At 37.2% G+C, this 18,378-nt stretch overlaps 1 protein-coding gene across 5 annotated transcripts in view; it reads right to left on the bottom strand.

The window, feature by feature from the left end:
- The window catches only part of LCLAT1 (lysocardiolipin acyltransferase 1), a 97,349-nt gene that overhangs the window by 31,575 nt on the left and 47,396 nt on the right, over window positions 1-18,378 (bottom strand). For all 5 annotated transcript variants that reach the window (XM_081156110.1, XM_081156112.1, XM_081156111.1 and 2 more), the window contains exon 5: window positions 17,801-17,917. In XM_081156110.1, coding sequence (XP_081012236.1) covers window positions 17,801-17,917 — 117 coding nt within the window. The remainder of the gene's footprint in view (window positions 1-17,800; window positions 17,918-18,378) is intronic.

Genomic DNA, 18,378 nt, shown 5'->3' with positions numbered 1-18,378 from the left:
GCTCTGGCTGGTGTGGCTCAGCTGACTGGAGCCTCACTATGTGCACCAAAAGGCTACCAGTTTGGTTTCCGGTCAGGGCGCAGTTGCGGGTTCGACCTCTCGTGGGGCGCTTATGGAGGGCAACCGATCAATGCCCCCCTCCCCCTCTCCCTCCTTCTTTGCCCCTGCCCCTGCCCCTCTCTCTAAAATCAGAAACAAATACCCTTGCATGAGGATTAAAATAAGTGAGTACAGGGTGGGCCACAGAGAATAACTGGGGGGGAGAGGGGCGGGAGGACGGTGAAGGGAGGAAACGAACGGGACAATGAAGGAGAAAGGTCTCAAGGAGAGTAAAGAACAGCTGTAAGGGAAATGATGTACTGACAGCTGCAATATAGTGACGGTAGTCAGAGAATGAGATGTTTGACAACAGGGAGACAGGCCAGGAGACAAAATTCAAAGCATGAAGTGGCATGGGTGATGGGGAGAGCAAGGAGCTGGGCTAAATGTGTTGCCATGTGGACGGTGAAGTTGCCCAAGAGCATGGCTAACCAGGGATGGTCTGGAAGGCTGAGCCAAGGGTCGGCTCCTCTCTCCTGTGAAATGAGGGCTGAGGCAGATGGAGAGAAGGGTTGGTTGCTGCCTGACAGGGGTAAAAGTTGCAGTTATTAGATAAAAAAGCTCCAAAAAATCAGGAATTTTTTTCAACTCCACAGTATATAAATCAAAGGTGAATTACGAAGATCAAAAAGTAATAAGGTTTAACAATGAACAACTTTCACTGAGGGCAACAGGGCAGAAGCATGCGGTTAGGCTACGGTTATGTTTTAATAAAGGTAGTAAGGCCGGTAGGATGGCCAACACAGGGGCGGCTGTTTGAGGAATGACCCATCCGATGATTGAGATTAGTTCTTATCATACCCTATATTTTTCCTATAAATATTGTAACTTAGCTATTACAAAGTCTCTCTGCCTTCTTTAAGACTGTGGCATCTATTCCTATAAAACATACCTTGAATGCATTCATTGACATCACCAAGAAGTCCTCTCTAACGTTACTGAAACCATTCTACATATGAACTGGCTAACCAGAAAAACTGACAATTGCAACGGCAAAGCGATGTTTAGCTACATGTAATGAGAGCTGGAAAAGCAAGAGCAGGGTAGCCAACAGGCTAACGGTGCAGAAGAGTGAGGCCCATGAATGCAACTACAACACAAACTGAGGGGTCTCAACAGAAGCACATTACTGCTACAGGAATCTAGGGAAAGGAGAAACTGTTTCTGGCTGACAGCATCACAAAGCTTCATGGAGAAAATGGCTACAACTAGTAGTTACCCTTTTTCTCTCATCTTCATGCCCATTTCAAATATCCCTACATCTATGGTGTTTTGTTTGAAAAAGTCACTCAGGATTTTACCATTTTTTTCCCCTACAGAAATTATTTTACATATATACCAGTACACAGGAACCTGAGGCAGGCAATGAGTGGAGATTCAATAGCATAGGCAGAAATGCCACAGAAATGATGGCGGTTTGCTTGGAGGGCTCCTTTTCCTCTACATTTTATTCACTCCACTTGATAATATACTGTCCTACTTTGGACAATTTCAGTAGACAAACCTAGAATTTAAGTGTTTTATCTGTCCTGAACCCCCTTCCCCAAGGTGAAACTATGTTTTAGTAATATCTTTCCAGAAACCACTGGGGTTGGTGTGGGATAACCTGGGTAGAAGTGGATGGATCAGCATCACTGACAAGGAAAATATTCAGTAAGTGCTCTCTAGGCCCTGGGTACGGCAATGGCAGTCAGAGGATAAGCTGCTATTGTAGTGGAGACGCGGAAGATGACTCTATCGTGCTTCAGTGAAACAACGAAGCCCATGACCTTGGAGTTTGCAGAAACTGAATTTGAGTTAATGACGGCTATCTGTATCGCTATGTCCAAAATGGCAAAAGAGGCATTTAGAAGCATTTGAGAAACTTTTGGTTTAGCTCCTCAAATGAGTAACACAAAACAAAGTTCTGTAATGCAAATTAAGATCTAAATACTGAGTTTTATTTTAACAATAAGCCACAATAATATCCTTCTAATTAATATCCAATAAATAGCTAGTTATATCTGTTGGCTAACTTAGCTGTATCTTAAATTTGTGTCAGTCAACACTTTCGATAAAAATGCCAAATAAATAGTTAGAGGATAAATAAAATGAACTAGTTCATAGGGCAGAAAAATGGTGAGCAGAATACAAATATCTGAATTATTAAAAACCCCGAAGTGATGTAAAAGAGGATGACCTTTATAAAAGAACAGCAATCTTCAATTTATGGAAACGTTATGTGCTCCTAGACAATGGGAATCAAGGCTTCATAAAGCTAAGAATCTCAGGCATGCTCCATCATGCTTTGCTAAGTTGAACATTGCCATTTTCTGTAATTGCTGCCTTTGTTGTTTTCATCATGAATTTTCCTCTCCAAGCCAAACCTTGTGGGGCCAGCAGCATGATGCTCACGTTGGTACCCAAAGTTCCTTCAGCACAGCACAATGAGTCACTGAGTGAGAAACTAAAAAGGAATTTGGAAAGGAAGTCTAATCTTTGGGTGAGTGGTACATTAGCTCCTTTAGCATTAGAAAAGCCAACATAAAAGCTGCATAATTAAAAAAAGTTGGACACAATAGAAATTGTGCTTGGTGTGAGCTCTTCATGTCTAGGAGAATACAAATAAGCCGAATAACAAAAAAACATGAGCCAAGTAAGAGTTATCATCTACAGATACAATATATTTCCCTGCTATTGTCAAAGGGAAGTTAAATATATACACAAAATAATACTCTGAAGTTGATGCCTGTGGGTTAATGACCTGATAAAGAATCCTGACAAACCTGACCTTCCTATAGAGGTCTGTCCTCTCTTACCCAGTTTGGTTGTAGTGGACTTGCTTCATTCACTAATTTATTCAATCAATACTTATTGAATATAGCAGCACTGCCCTAGGCAAAGAAAGGGAACAGAAACACAGACACTGACAAACCATGATTCTTGCCCCACAGGGAACTACAATCTAGGAAGGAAGATAAAACAGATTTGCAAATTATGTGACACTTGAGAGCCGTTCAACTGCTGTAGAAGACTGGAGGGAACTGAAAGCATTTCTGGCTGGCCAGATCAAGAAATAATGTACCTGAGCTGGGCATGAAAGAACAGGCGGATCTGACCAAAGGCGGGAGGGAAGGGGAGTGTGCAGGCGATACAAGCCACCACTCTGCATGGAGCTTAAAGCTGAGGTGGGAGTCAGACTGGGCCTGAGGCCAGAAAGCTCAGAAATGCTGTTACTTGTTTTTATCACCTTCCTTTTCTCATTTCCACAGCAACTATTCCAAACTCTCACTGATCTACTAGTCTTCTCCCCATCCCACCATCATCAGGGTACATAACCTCTGATATGACAGAGAGAACAGTCTTCCAGTCAAAGAATCCTTCATTTCTCATTACCTACGCCCCAAACCAAAACATGTACTCATGTTCAGCCTTACCTTAGAAAATGAGGAATTCCCTTAAGTTTGTTTCTATCCCCTCCGAATTTCTCAGAAAATCTGCTCCATCGTTAATCCATTTCACTTTCAGCTTTTCCCTCTATTGGATTTGCTCAGCCTTTAAAAATACTCACCTCCCCTAGTCATTCCCGAGGTGGCTTCCTTCTACTGACTACTTGAAGTCTCTCCAGTACTGGATCAGCAAATTCCCTGCAGGAATCATCTACACTTTCTAGCTCTATTTATTCACACTAGTCTTCGCTCCACTCCAATCTGGCTACTGGCATGCCCATTCCTGTGAACCTAATTCTCTGTAAGGTCAACAAATACAATGCAGTTGCTGCACCCAGTGACTCTTCCATTTCAGATACATTGCTGATGTTTTAAAGAACAAATCCATGAAGTCCATGAGTATCTGACCTTGCAAACAGGCCAATACTGCTGAAAGAGATTAATTCACGTCAAATCAAAATTTGCAAATATAAAATTATGACCATATTTACAGCCATATACAGAAAAGGCAAGATTATTTTTAGTCTCAAAGCCATTTGTAAAAACAGAAATAAGACATTTTTCCAAGGACTCTCTCCTAGGAAAAAGCTTCGTAATTAGGATGAGTCATACTCTTTCCTACTATACGCCATTACACAGTCTGCAAACACCTCACTTGCAGATTAAGAGATCTAAAAAAACATGAGATGCAATTACTTTTACTGAGTCTTCCTCTGACCTGAACATAATTAATGCAGAAATCTCAAAAGAAGATTATTTTGGGATGACTATGGTGATGATAAAGCCAACAGATCTTATTTTATCTGAGAACAAAGTAGTAAACTGCTGAGGAAGATGATCTACTCTTAGAACACTGAGCAGGGAACAGTTCACTCACCAGGCCCGGTGTCTATAGGGTCATGAATACCATCTTCACCACTCTCACTATTTCTGATTCCCTTTTCCCTACTTTGTTAGATGAAACTTGATGACAGCTATGACTACCTCTCCAACTGTAGGTCTTACCACTTGAAAAGAGGAACTCTGGGCTCCAATCAGGCCCATCTCCATTGTTGGATTTCCAACATGGATGGTACTTTCCCAATGTACCAAATCAAATCCTACTCTTCCTCAAGATCTAATTCACTCTCCCCTTATACTCTCCTCCTTACTCTGCCATTCACTACAACCCTTCTCGACCGTGAACTCGGGTACTGTTTCTGTGGTACTTGACCAATGTGGACATAGGGATGGGTTCATCGTACATTTTTATTCTGATGCTGCCACCAGCATGCCTTGATTGCACAGATTTAACCATAAAACATATAGGCCTTACCTAAGATTCAGATTATATGCATTTATAAAAAAAGACATTTTCTTTAGAATATTTAAATATAAACACCTTTAATAAGCACAATTTTAATGATAATATGTACAGGACAAACTTTTTATGTTTCTCTCTGCCTAAATTCTCTTCATCTGTCAAATCTAAACAGAATTCAGTGTTTCCTATCAAGTCTTTCCTAATTTCAGTTCTTACCAATGTCCATCCCTGAGGTGGTTCAATTTACAAGTTTTACTTTATGATGGGTGTAAAAGTGATAAGCATAATAAACACATAAGATATTCAACACTTTATTATAAAATAGGCTTTGTGTTAGATAATTTTTCCCAACTATAGGCTAATCTTGGTGTTCTGAGCATGTTTAAGGCAGGCTAGGCTAAGCTATGATGTTCAGTAGGTAAATGCATTTTCAACTTATAGTATTTTCAACTTACAATGAGTTTATTGGGACACAACCTCATCAAAAGTCAAGGAGCCTCTGAATTAAAATAGCCTTCATTATGACTGATTTAGTAACATAAGAGGTATCTACAATCTACTTGAATTACTAAAGGAACTAAAATTGGAACCAACATATGATGTTTTTACTGATCAAACAGGTTATTAATAATTTCTTTAACAAAAATTTGAAAACTTTGTTTGGGTTTACTATTAGGAACTTATTGTGGCTGTTAAAATTCTGTTCTAGATGAAAGTAAGTCTTATGACCCAGAAAAAAATGTTCCAAGTACAGCAGGTCCTCGAATAATGTCATTTTGTTTGTTATTTCATTATGACATTGATAAGAGGCTGTTGGAACTTAACCTTTGTTTATAGCCTTGTTTTTAGCCTATGGTAAAATTGGTTTGTTATATATCTTTTTGCCACAGTTCCAAGCATCTACTGGCAACGTTAAGTGAGGACTTCCTGTACTTTCCATGTAATCACAGCAACAGTATCAAGTTCCTCTCCTGAGTGGAAGCATATCATGGCCAAGTGGAAGATCTTTCATAAGAATGACATCTAAGAGCAGGATGCAAAAATCGGAAGAGTTCAGATCTGCTACCCAAGAGTAGTGCTAACTGTGCCTAGGAAAGGCATTGACTAACACTTCCTCTTCTGTTATCAATTAGCCCATTACTATTGTAAATCACCAAGAACTTAATGCAATGAGTAAAATATAGGCAGACCTTGAAGTCTAAGAAGGTCACTGCTAAGGCTAATGTTTGACTACTCAGCTCCCCGTAGCTTGGATAATAAAGCCCTAGGCAAACGTACTTTAATTCCTGACTCTGGTACTGTGAGTCAAGTTCTCCCTATTTTATCTTCTGCCAAAGGCCATCTCAAATCCATAAGGAAACAGGAAGATGTAAATCATACATAAACTATAAATACAGGGTTTTTAAACTTTAAACATTCTCGAAAGTTCTGTCAAAGTTTCTACATGGAACCCAAACTACTTTCAGACTACATTTATACAATGCAAAATTAATCCAAAGACAATTTTGGCAGATAAAAATCTATCACTTCAAAGAAAGCAGCTATTAACCTGTAGAAACAGCAAATAATTCTCAACACAAATTCCTCACATTTAGCCTCTAAGAAATTGTGTAGCACCCTCATAGTATCAAAGGCTGGTTGTTTAAAAGTCTAAAAATCCTCATGTTTTGCAGTCTTTTAAAATGTGTAATATATAATAAAAAGGAATCACAGACAGATGTTTACAGTAGCCAAAAACTTATTAAGAAAGTAATTTAGTCACCACAGACAGACATGTAGCACGAACAACAGAGAATAAAAAAGACAAAGAAGAGCACAAACATGATGCTTGCTGTCAAATTTAAGACAGCAACTTTTTTCACGTAAAATATTAGGATAAAAAGAATCCAACACATTGTAGATTACTGTCAGTTTATTCCATTCAAATGAGACTCTAACTGGAAAAGGTACTTTACAAAACAAAGACTGAGAAATAAATATAAGTTAGTGGTTATATTACTTTAACTTCTCTTTCAATTATCACCCCCTATGAAAAACATGACTAAGCCACAATGAAAAGAATTTGCTTTAAGTTATAATTGTCACAAAACAAATACACTAAAATAGGCATGGTGTGTGTTTATGTATGCTTCACGCATGCTCTTACAGCTTCTCCAAGGCAATATTCTTACCAAGTAGAATACTTGGAATTTGCTCCATGTGGTCCATTGTAATACTTTCTGTGCAGGGAATAGAAGCCAATGAGGGCATGTATGCCTTCCTCTCCTACATAGCTGTGCTAGGGAAAAGCAGGTGAACTGGAAAGTCACTAACGCCCTTTCAACATCCTGTGCTTCATGCGGTACAGAGCAGCCAGCTATGGTAACTGTACCAGGGTATCTTTTGCTCAGCCCAGACTCTATGACAAAGTGAGTTTGGGTGCTTTCAGCAACCACATGATAAGTGTAGGCTGCCTATGTCATAAAATACATAGGATAACATTATATAATATATACATATAACTTTCTATTATTTTATAATATTTTATATAAAATATAATTATGCAAAATAATGTGGAGAAAGTGATTCATTTTAGAAAACTGTTCAAACAATTTTCAACATTAATAAGTAAACAATTTCTGTATTTAGTTTCATGTTCTTGTGGGACTGATTTTTTTTATCAGAATATATTTTTAAAAAGTAAAGACACATGAACTTGGTTTGCATGTGAACACACATAGGTGTGCACACACACACACACACACACACAACACACACACGCACATACCAGCAAGGTCAGTATTGTTTAAACTATACCCTTACAATACACAAAACAAACATCAATTTAATTAAAAAAAAAAAAAAAAAAAAGAAAGAAAGAAAATGAGAAAAGGTCCTAGCAACGGAAAAAATATACAGAACAGATATTTTGAATAAGGAAGAAAAAACTCTATAAAGCCAAAAGAGAGAAGGCACAACCTTTATAAATAATGAAATGGACACATGCCCAGAATAGAGGAGAAACAAGGTAAAGCTTTCTTGGACAAACCCAAAAAAGAAATATAATATATGCACAATGAAACTGTATACTAGAGAAAACCAAAAGGCAAGCATAAGCTCCTGTTAAAATGAATTTCTGGATTCAAGGATCCGCAGGATTTAGATTCGGGCCAACATCTCAACTTCAGTGAGAGTAAGATTTAATTTTCATGTGAACAGGAAGCTAAAGTATATTGTTACATACATTTTGCATACACACTGAAACTCTTATATTTTGCTTCAAAGCAACATTACAAGGACATAAAGATTTAGTGCGTAGCTGCCACTCAGTGAATTAACACTGTGGCGGCAGAGCTACTGGCATTCTCTGCTGTGTCACCTCTCTCACTTTTGTCTTTAGAGGGTAATATTTTACAGAACACTTTAATGTTATGTAACAATATTCTTTATAGTCAGTATACAGTCCACAGAAAGTTGTCACTCAAAGGCAATACCACAAATTTTACTTACAAAGCTTCTTCCACCACAATTCTGAGATTTTAAAATAAGCATATATTGTGTTAGTTATCAACATTTTTCAACATGTTGCTCAAGAAAATAATATAAACATTATGACAGAACATCAATATTTAAGCACAGAAAGCTTTTTGAATGAGTAAAATACAGGTATATAATTCTTACTCACCTATGAAAATGATAATCTTATAACCAATAGAAGAACATATATCTTGAGAATTTTTTATTAATGGTGCCATAAGACATTCATTCGTTATCACCCAGGCCTACCTTTCACACTAGTGGGCACTTATTACAGTGGCTGATGTCAGAGAAATAGTTGATAGCCCCAGGACAAGATTTCTCTCCCACTGAAGTCAAGTGGTAGAGAGGCACAGGCTGCAATGACTGTGCATCAGTACTATCTTGGAATCTGAAACTCACTGGGTAGAAACACTAATAAACCAGGGAAACATTTACCACAATTCGGTGGGTATGGGCATTATAGGAGGAAAAGGCTTAATGACAAGCTCAATTTTGAACGTACTGAAGTTGAAGTACCTGCAACTCCAAGTGGTGAAGGTCACATGTACGGCTTTGCACTAAGAAAGGGCTTTGGACTAATGATTTAAACTTTGGAGTCATGAGCATATGGATGATCATTTAAGCCACCAAACTGAAAGACATGGCCCAGAGAGAAGGTGTGGAGTGAGGGGAACAAAGGAACCTAGGAGAGCCTTTTGAGGAACACAGACAGTGAAGAGACAGAGGTACAAAGAAGCTACAAAAGAGTCGAGAAGTGAACCAGAGATGTAGGAGAAAAAATGAGAAGCTAACGGGAGAGTGTATTTCAGAAGAATCAACAGTGCCAATGTTGCTAAGAGGAAAATAAGATAAAATAAAATCCTTGCTTTTGATGGGCTGGGCGACATGGCCTTGCTGTCCTATTAAAAAGGTAAAATGTAACATGTATTAAGACAGTTATTAATATTAGGTCTACTGTGCTAAGTCCCAGTAGAGAGGAAAAAGATATTCAGTCCAGATGACTGCCAGCTGGGGAAAACAAGAGTGAACTCTTAAAAGACCATGAAAAGAAGAACAGTATTTGGAGTTTAAAGAAAACAGCAAAGCACTGCAGGTTTTAGACTTCACAGACATAACCAGACAAAATTCAGAAAGCATAAGGCAGTAAGGAATAGTGAATTAATTCAAATAGGTTGGTTCCCTCTGCTTGAAGGGGGTTCTGAGTGGTACAATTTAAAAAGTAGATTGGAACCATATTATAGAAAGTCTTGACCAAGGAATATGGAAGTAATGAACATATTTAAATGCCTTTCCTCCATGGAAAATACCTAATTATTCTTTAATTTTCTACTTATATGCTACCTCTTCAGTGTCAATTTAGGTAAAGATAAACTAACCTTTCTTTATGTCCTCAAGTTACTTTCTATTCAGATCTCTTATGACATTGCATTCTAATTATGTTTCCTAAATCTTATGCTACTCAAGGGAATGGGCTGTGTCTTGGTATTTCACCAAGCCAAACAACATATGTGCCCAAGGAACATTTTCTGAACAAATAATATGAGTAGAGTGGTACTTTATGAAGACTGACTGTTAACTGTCTGTAGTATGGATTAGCAGAGGCAGGCCAATCAAAAAGCCAGGAAAAGTGAAAAGAAGCAATGAGATCCCATCTCTGTGGCCACTGTGGAAACAGGGGAAGGTGGAATGTCTCTGAGAGATGCTTCCAAGGCAATATCAATACAATCTGTGACCGAACGAAACAAGGCAGAGCATAAGGCTAACATTTTTAAAAAAAACCTTTAAAAAACTATACCCTTTGACTCCGTAATTAGACTTGGAAATATATCCTGAGGAAATAATTACTAAGATTCATGCATACTTTGGTATTATTTATAAGGGTGGAAAACTGGAAACAATTTTAATTTTGAACAACAGAGGATTAAATAAACAGCAGTCCCCCTACCTGACAGACTACCATGCGTACAATATATCACACTTATAAAAATTATGTAAGGATAGCAAGAAAATGCATACATTATAGTAAGTTAAAAAAACTTTATAAAGACAAATATACAATTTGACCCCAGCTTTGTTTGATCTATATAAAAACACAGGAAAACTGTATGTCACAAGGCAGGCACTGGATATTTGTGAGAAGTGATTGACAAGACTATAAATGCCTTTTTCTTCTTTCTAATTAATTTTACAATTTTTTAAACAATAAATATGATTTTTATACTAAAAATTAAACATCCCTTTTTGTAGGAAGTGAGCTAGCATGAGAAAATCAAGTTGTCAGGCTACTTTTTTTCTGAGAGTTGGTGGGGGGGAAAAACAGAACCAAAATCTGAAAGGACAGATAGTTTGGTGATTTTTTAAATTTTTGTCTTACTTTAAGGATTAGAGAAATGGAGGAGAAGCTGGTAAATATAGAATCCAGAGAAATAAAAGAGAAGCTTACCATATCCTTGATGTACTTTTCCATTTAAACAAAATGTACAGTACAGCCAAAAACACCAGGGAGAAATCTTGGAAAGAAAGGGGAAAAAACAATCTACAAAGGTGACATTCTTGTAGTATCTAGAATAGGAAACTGTTACCTTATTACATAGTGTGAAAAACATGGCCTTGGCATCAAACAGATCTGGGTTTAAGCCATGGTGCCTCTACTTAGCAGCATGTGACCCTGGGAAAGTTGCTAAAGCAAGTGCAACGTGGTACAAACCACCACCTGGCGCAGAGACGAGAGCTAAGCAGACTCTATGGAAGTGGCTATGGGGTACCTGTGAGCCCACCCCCAGGCTGTGACTCAGCAGGTCTGAGGCTGGTCCTGGGCGAGTCTACTGCAGGAGCGGGGGAAAGAAACATGTGACAGCTCAAGGCCTGCCACATGGTAGGTACTTGGTAAATGCTAGATGTTTTAATGTACAGAATATAGGGCTTCGATCATTTTCATTAAGGCTGCCATGATTTTTTTTATTAAACACAAAGACAAGATCTGTCTTAAGGGAGTATCTCAGATTTTTTTGCTATGAGAGAAAAAAGGTAGAGAATTAACTAAAATGAACACAAAGAAAAACTAATATAAATGCCTTTTATGATCTAAAGCAGTACAATGGCATTAAAAAATTCAATGTGAGTGACTCCAAAGGTCTTTGACATATGGTTCTGCATAATTCTGCTAAAGCAAATGTGAATCATTTCTGCTTCGTGATGCGTGGAACCCAGTCACTTAGTTGATCTGTACACTTTCCCACTGATCAGTATCCAGATTACATTTAGGTTTTGTTGTATTCTCTTCATCACCATAGACAGAGAAAGGCTTCATTCTTTGTAAAATGGCCTCAAAAGGGAGTCAACTGCTATGCTACAAAGATATCTGCAAATGTGGGGAAATGTAAAAGGTCTCAGAAAATATTCTAGCAAATGTCAAAGATCTACTGTACAATTACATTTTTTAACATAAGGGAAAGGTCTTATCCTATTTCATAAATAGTCTCCAGCAATAAAAAGTCACATGAAAAGGTCAGAGTACATGGCATTTAGTGCACCCAATATTTCAAGTTTGTCTGCCTTCCTTCCTGGCGTCCTAGAACATGCTGGCTGTTAGAAACGATCTTCGAAATGCAATCCTGGGGGAGGCTCACAAACTAAGATAAGTGCACTGTGAGCCATAGAGAGTGGAGGCTGCTGGCCATCTCTACTCCCACTATATATAGTCACTTTAGGCAAGAGACAGACTGGATTATCAGTAGGTAGTTTGTACAAAGCAAAAAGATCAAGAAATTAATTGGTCTAACCACGCTGCTGAAGACTGAGCTGTCTATGATCAGCATACTGCGTTTCCTTCTTACACAATCGCCAACTTTCTCAGAGCAGATAAGAACTACTATAGAACAAAATAAGGGAGCCAAAGACAGAACGATCAGATACTGCAGCCGTAGTGTGGGTGTTAAGTCAGCAACTCTGTCTCCCCTGGATATAGGATGGGGAGGTTTGATCAGGTGTGCTGATCCAAATTACCTAGTGGAAATTTATTTTTTCTTGAATGGTTAACCCTATATTCCCTAGATTAGTGGAAAGATAGTATCCTCATTCCTTCACATTTAGAATTGAGGCATCTGAACTAAATATGGATTGTTCTACTTTGAATTAAAAAACATTTTATTTATTTCAAACCCAAAACTTAAACAGATCCATATGATGTTTTAGAGTCTTAACACATGAGCTGATTTGCTTGAGTGACTTGATCTGGAAATGGATAAACTGAAAACATGACTATTTGGGGGCAGGAATTAAGTTTTTCAATAATGCTCCACACAACCTTCTTACATATTGTCTGTTACTCTACAACACAAGTCTTCAGTTCAATGAGATTGGTTTTGCCTAGCTGACTACTCAGCTCCACAACGGCCCAAATTCTGTGCTCTTTCTTATACTCTTTTCTGCTCTTAGCCATGCTTGTTTTTCCTGCATATCCAATCACATAAAGTCTCTAAGGTCCAAGGGAAATTCAACTTCTTGAAAAAGCCTTATCTGAGTATTTCAGCACTACATGATCTCTTTTACTGAACACTCCTGTAATTATTCAGCATATTTATATGTTATATACCATAAAACGTAGCGTATAATTATGTTGTCTTTTATTTTTTAATTTTTCCATGTGTATTATTATCAATCCATGAAGATGGTAAAGTTCTTGAAGGCAAGGTCAATCTTAAACAAGACATACCTTCAAACAAATATGTTAAGTTTCATCCTTACCTCCAACTAGTTAAACCTAATTCAAGTCGTTCAAATGAGCACACTTGTGCCGCCTAATGGTGAAAGTAATTATTGAACATTTACAACTCAGTAATTGGCTTACAAAACAGTAAAACCAAATAATGGTTGGACCAAATCATTATTTGTCTAAAATCAAGGAAGAATAAAGCTATTATTCCTAAAAATGATGAAGCACCAGAGATGAAATAAATATAACTAATTTTTGTGACAAAGGAGGCAAGAACATACAATGGAGTAAAGACAGTCTTCAATAAATGGTGCTGGGAAAATTGGACAGGCACATGCAAAAAAATGAAACTGGACCACCAACTTACACCATACACAAATGTAAATTCAAAATGGATAAAAGACTTAAATGTAAGGCATGAAACCATAAAAAACCTAGAGGAAAACATAGGCAGTAAAATCTCAGACATCTGTCACAGCAATATGTTTGCTGATACATCTCCCAGGGCAAGAGAAACTAAGGAGAAAATAAATAAATGGAATTTCATCAAAATAAAAAGCTTCTGCACAGCAAAGGAAACCATCAACAAAATGAAAAGGAAGCCCACTGTATGGGAGAACATATTTGCCCACGACACATTGGATAAAGGGTTAATATCCAAAATATATGAGGAAGTTATACAACTTAACAAAAGGAAGACAAACAATCCAATTAACAAATGGGCAATGGACCTAAATAGACACTTCTCCAAAGAGGACATACAAATGGCTAAGAGACATATGAAAAAATGCTCAACGTCACTAATCATCAGAGAGATGCAAATTAAAACCACAATGAGATATCACTTCACACCTGTCAGAATGGCTGCCATCAACAAGTCAACGAACTACAAGTGCTGGTGAGAGTGTGGAGAAAAGGGAGCCCTAGTACACTGCTGGTGGGAATGCAGACTGGTGCGGCCACTATGAAAACAGTATGGAGTTTCCTCAAAAGATTAAAAATTGACCTGCCATTTGACCCAGTGATCCCATATCTGGGAATATATCTTAAGGAACCCCAAACACCAATCGCAAAGAACTTATGCGCCCCTATGTTCATAGTAGCACAATTCGCAATAGCTAAGATTTGGAAACAGCCCAAGTACCCATCAGTAGATGAGTGGATAAAAAAGCTGTGGCACATTTATACCATGGAGTACTATGCGGCTGTGAAGAGGAAGGACCTTTTGGCCATTGGCACAGCAATGGAAGGAACTAGAGAGTATTATGCTAAGTTAAGCCAGTCAGAGAAGGACAAGTACCAAATGATCTCACTTATATGTGGAATATAACAAAATAAACTGATAAAAGTTTATTATTAAATGTGAAAAAAACAAAAACAAAAACAAAAACGTTCTCATATAATAGCCTCTTTTCTCTAAGTTAACAACTTCTTTTGGGTTTGGGTTAATCTACTGGAGAAAAATTATATAATTACATATTGAAATGCCCTATGATTAGAGGTACATATGAAATAAATCATCCATGACAAAAATTGATCTAGGACACTATGCTTATCTTACTTTTCAGATAAAAGAAAATAATATTCAACTAATACCGATTGAGTCTCTATTACGTGCAGGGCATTCCATAACCTTAAGATGGTTATGATCTAGTAAAAGTATAAAGGAAGTACACTAATGACAGAAATCAAGGTACTGGTCCTCGGGGGCAGGGGGAGGGGGTGAAGTAAACTTTTGCAGTTATTATTCCAGGAACAACACATCTGTATATAAAGTTATATAATGGGTTTTATATTTCAGGATAAGTGTGGATTTCCTAAATGTTCTTCATCTTGATAAAATATATTCTAAACAGAGGCACAGAAACTAGTTTCCTTGTTTTATATTTTTTCTCATTCAGGGCTTCCTAGTAAGACTTTTTATCCTTAACTTCTTGGTGTCATAAACCTCTCATTTTCCCATTTGTGCTGACTATGGGATGTCAGCAACACTGAATTCAGTTACATGTGTGAGCAGTAAAGATGTTATTTAATGGTAACTGGTTTCAGTGCGTGGTCTCCAGGATTCCATTAGTATATAGTATTTACTTATATGGTCACTTGTTTTAAGAGCAAGCTTCTTTTTTAAAAAAATTTCTTTTCTATAAATTTTTATTGATTCATTGGGGTGACATTGGTTAATAAAATTATACAGGTTTCAGGTGTACAATTCTATTTCAAATGATCAGAAGCAGATCTCAGGGGCTTAAAGGTCAGGAAGTTGTGCTGGGCCCTTTCTGAGTCAGGTTCCTCTTCTACAAGGATGCTCTGGCCTGGGTGACCTCTAAGAGCCTCTTTACCCCTCATTCTTGATGAAACTTTTTCTTTCAGTTCACTTGACACCAGTCCTTCCCCAAACCCCCGCCTAAAGTAGAGCTGCCTCCACTCCCCACCTGGTGCCAGCTCACCCTGTCATCTCAGGCAGCATCATAACCACCTCCCTTGTGATCACCATCCCTCCATGATCTGGCCATTTAGCCTCCTTGTTCTTTCTTTTTAGAAGTCTTTCTTGAAGAAAACCATCCAGATCACTATTATCGAAAAGGTCCTTTATTAACTAAACCATACTACAAATATGAAAGGCACCACATTACAGTAGAAAGAGCGTGGCTACTCAGACAAACCATATGCCAATAACTCTGACGAGCTTCTTCACTCAGCCTCTGCTTTAATTTTGCCTACAAATTAAATATTAATAGTGGGAACTACCATATGGAGGGTTGTTGTGAGGATTAATTGACAGAACACTCAGCATAATGCCTGGTACTTAGCAAATACTCAATACATGTTAACTGCCATCACTATAATCATCATCATCATCATCCTTATTATTTCTATCATTATTACTGTATATAGGTCCCATTCCACTTTTCTAATGGAAGCAAATGAAATCATCTGACTGTGTTTGTCTTTTTTACTGATACAGAGAAGGGGGGAAATCAGTTGCCAGCTCTGGCAGGAAATTACACACTGTGGTTGTTGACTAGTACCCTGAGTGATGACTAAGTGACACACATCCCCCAAAGTTATAAATCAGTTTGCTACTAAAATATTCCCCAGATTTCAGAACTACAGATATATCCTTATCCACTATAAAATAATCTTCAATTGCCCTGCCTACATTTAGAAAGATCTTTATTAGCAAAGATGTGTTCCAACAGCATACTTGTGTTAAGAGAGAAAGCCAGCAGATGAATGTGTGCCATGATGTCAGAAATACCTTTAATGAAACCACTAAATACTATGAAATATCAGATTATGTAAAGAAATAAAAAACATTTTGTCGAATGAGGAGTCTGAACTGTAAGTCACAATAAGTGGTACCACATTAAAAAAAAAGAAGAAAAAATAAAAACAGCATCACTGCTCAAATGTCTCTGGGCCTCCCCGTGCCTTCCACAGGCATAGAGCTGCCTTCTCTGTGCGCCTCTACGGGTAGATGGACACTCGCTCTCACACACCACACAGCCGTCAAGCACATGAGGCCATTTCATACTATAAACACAGAATTCCAAAAGCAAGCCAGACTAATAGGGACGACATTTTCAGTCTGTACTATAATTTTGGATTGGCTATATTTCTTTAAAATCATGGGTACTTCGTTGTACAAATGTCTCATCCTGGCAGGGTTTGTTAACTGAGGTTATACTTAGTATCTTAAAGCACATTAAACCCTAACGAAACAACATTGCCATTTAGGGAAAGAAGACAGAACTTAATTCTTACATAATGTTTCAAGGCCTTTCATGTTAGGAACAAGCAGTTTTGTGACAAGGAAGCAATTACCAGATGAAGGTGATAATTTGTCACAGATGTCACCATTATACATATGATTTACTAGAAATCAGAGTGGAAAGCAGAACCGTGCAAACAAGATTTTCCTTCTGCTAGGTGACTCTGGCTTAGAATTATTCTTGTAAAGTTAATAACACTTCAGCATGTTTCTGGATAGTTCCTTTTTCAAATACATTAATATGTGTGCTATTTATATGTACGTGTGTATGAATATATAAATATATAAATCTGCAGCTATAATGAAATGTACAATTTTTTTACACATAAAAATATCAAAACATAAACATTTAAATGGGTGGTAGGTGTAATATCGGCAATGGAATCACCTTGTCCCCACAAGCCCTTCAATAGACAAGGCTCTAGAAGAAGCAAATGTGAGGTAGGTAGTAGTATGGGCCGCAAACTAGGAAGCTGAAGAGTGGGGTTCTATCCCTGACCTATAAAAATGTATTACCCACCCCAGATGCCAGTTCTATTTAACTACAAAATGGAGGTAGCATTACTGCCTTCCTACCAACCAGAATCATCTGTTGGACTGTAATAATGAGTAAAAATATTTTTAAGCTACAAAGAACTGTAGCATAATTATAGTATAAGTAAGATACTTTCAAGACAGTTTTGCTGCTTTGAAAAACATTTAAAAATAAAATGACAGTTTAACCGTGTATATCATTTTCTGCCTATTCCAAAAAGGGGGGAGTGAAAAAGTTTTGTTTTTATAAAGATATCTCTCATATTTCTAAGGAATACATAATAAAACATTTTAGTGCATGGGGTCAACTTAGTGTAAAAATATAGTGTCTCATTTCTTGAGATAAAATATAAAAAAGTGCTTTGTAAATTCTAAAGGGCTATGTATATATAAAGTGTATCAATTTTTGCCACTTTGAGATGGGCGCTTACCTTCTCTTAGACGATCTACTATGAAAGTAAAGCCTGTAGTTCTTGGATGTAAGACATATTCATATTTCTGAAGTCCATTCTTTTCAGCAAAATCGTTACTTCGAGCCTTGCTGTTTTCTAAACAAAACAACAGACCATTAGAAGCCATGCAATAAAGGAAGATAATGTGAGGTAAGGAAACAAAGTTTCTTTAATAAAAATGAGTTAATTTTCCTGTGATTACTGTGTCAAATGAGAAGATACACTTTAGCAAATCCCTTACAAAGATCCTAGAGTTATGTATTTATTGGACTTTTGAAAATTATATAGTAAGGTATTAAATAACTTTTTGTAAAGGTTTATAAATTCATATTCAAACCTTTAAAATTCTTTAAGAGATTTCACAAAAGTCTATATTCAGTGAAATCTAAAATACAAATAAAATTCTAATAAACTAAAATTTTCATAGTCTTTATGTAATAAAAATTGAAATACTAAAATACAAGATGCTAATAAAATAAAACTAAAATAGTAATAAAACACAAGGAGATTTAGACATTCAGAAGAAATAACTAGCAATTTGCCAAACATATCAGATC

This window comes from Miniopterus schreibersii (assembly GCF_964146895.1).
Source record: "Miniopterus schreibersii genome assembly, chromosome: 13".
NCBI classification, from domain to species: Eukaryota; Metazoa; Chordata; class Mammalia; order Chiroptera; family Miniopteridae; genus Miniopterus; species Miniopterus schreibersii.
The sequence above is the reverse complement of the archived record's forward strand: the minus strand, read 5'-3'. Positions and strand labels throughout refer to the sequence as shown.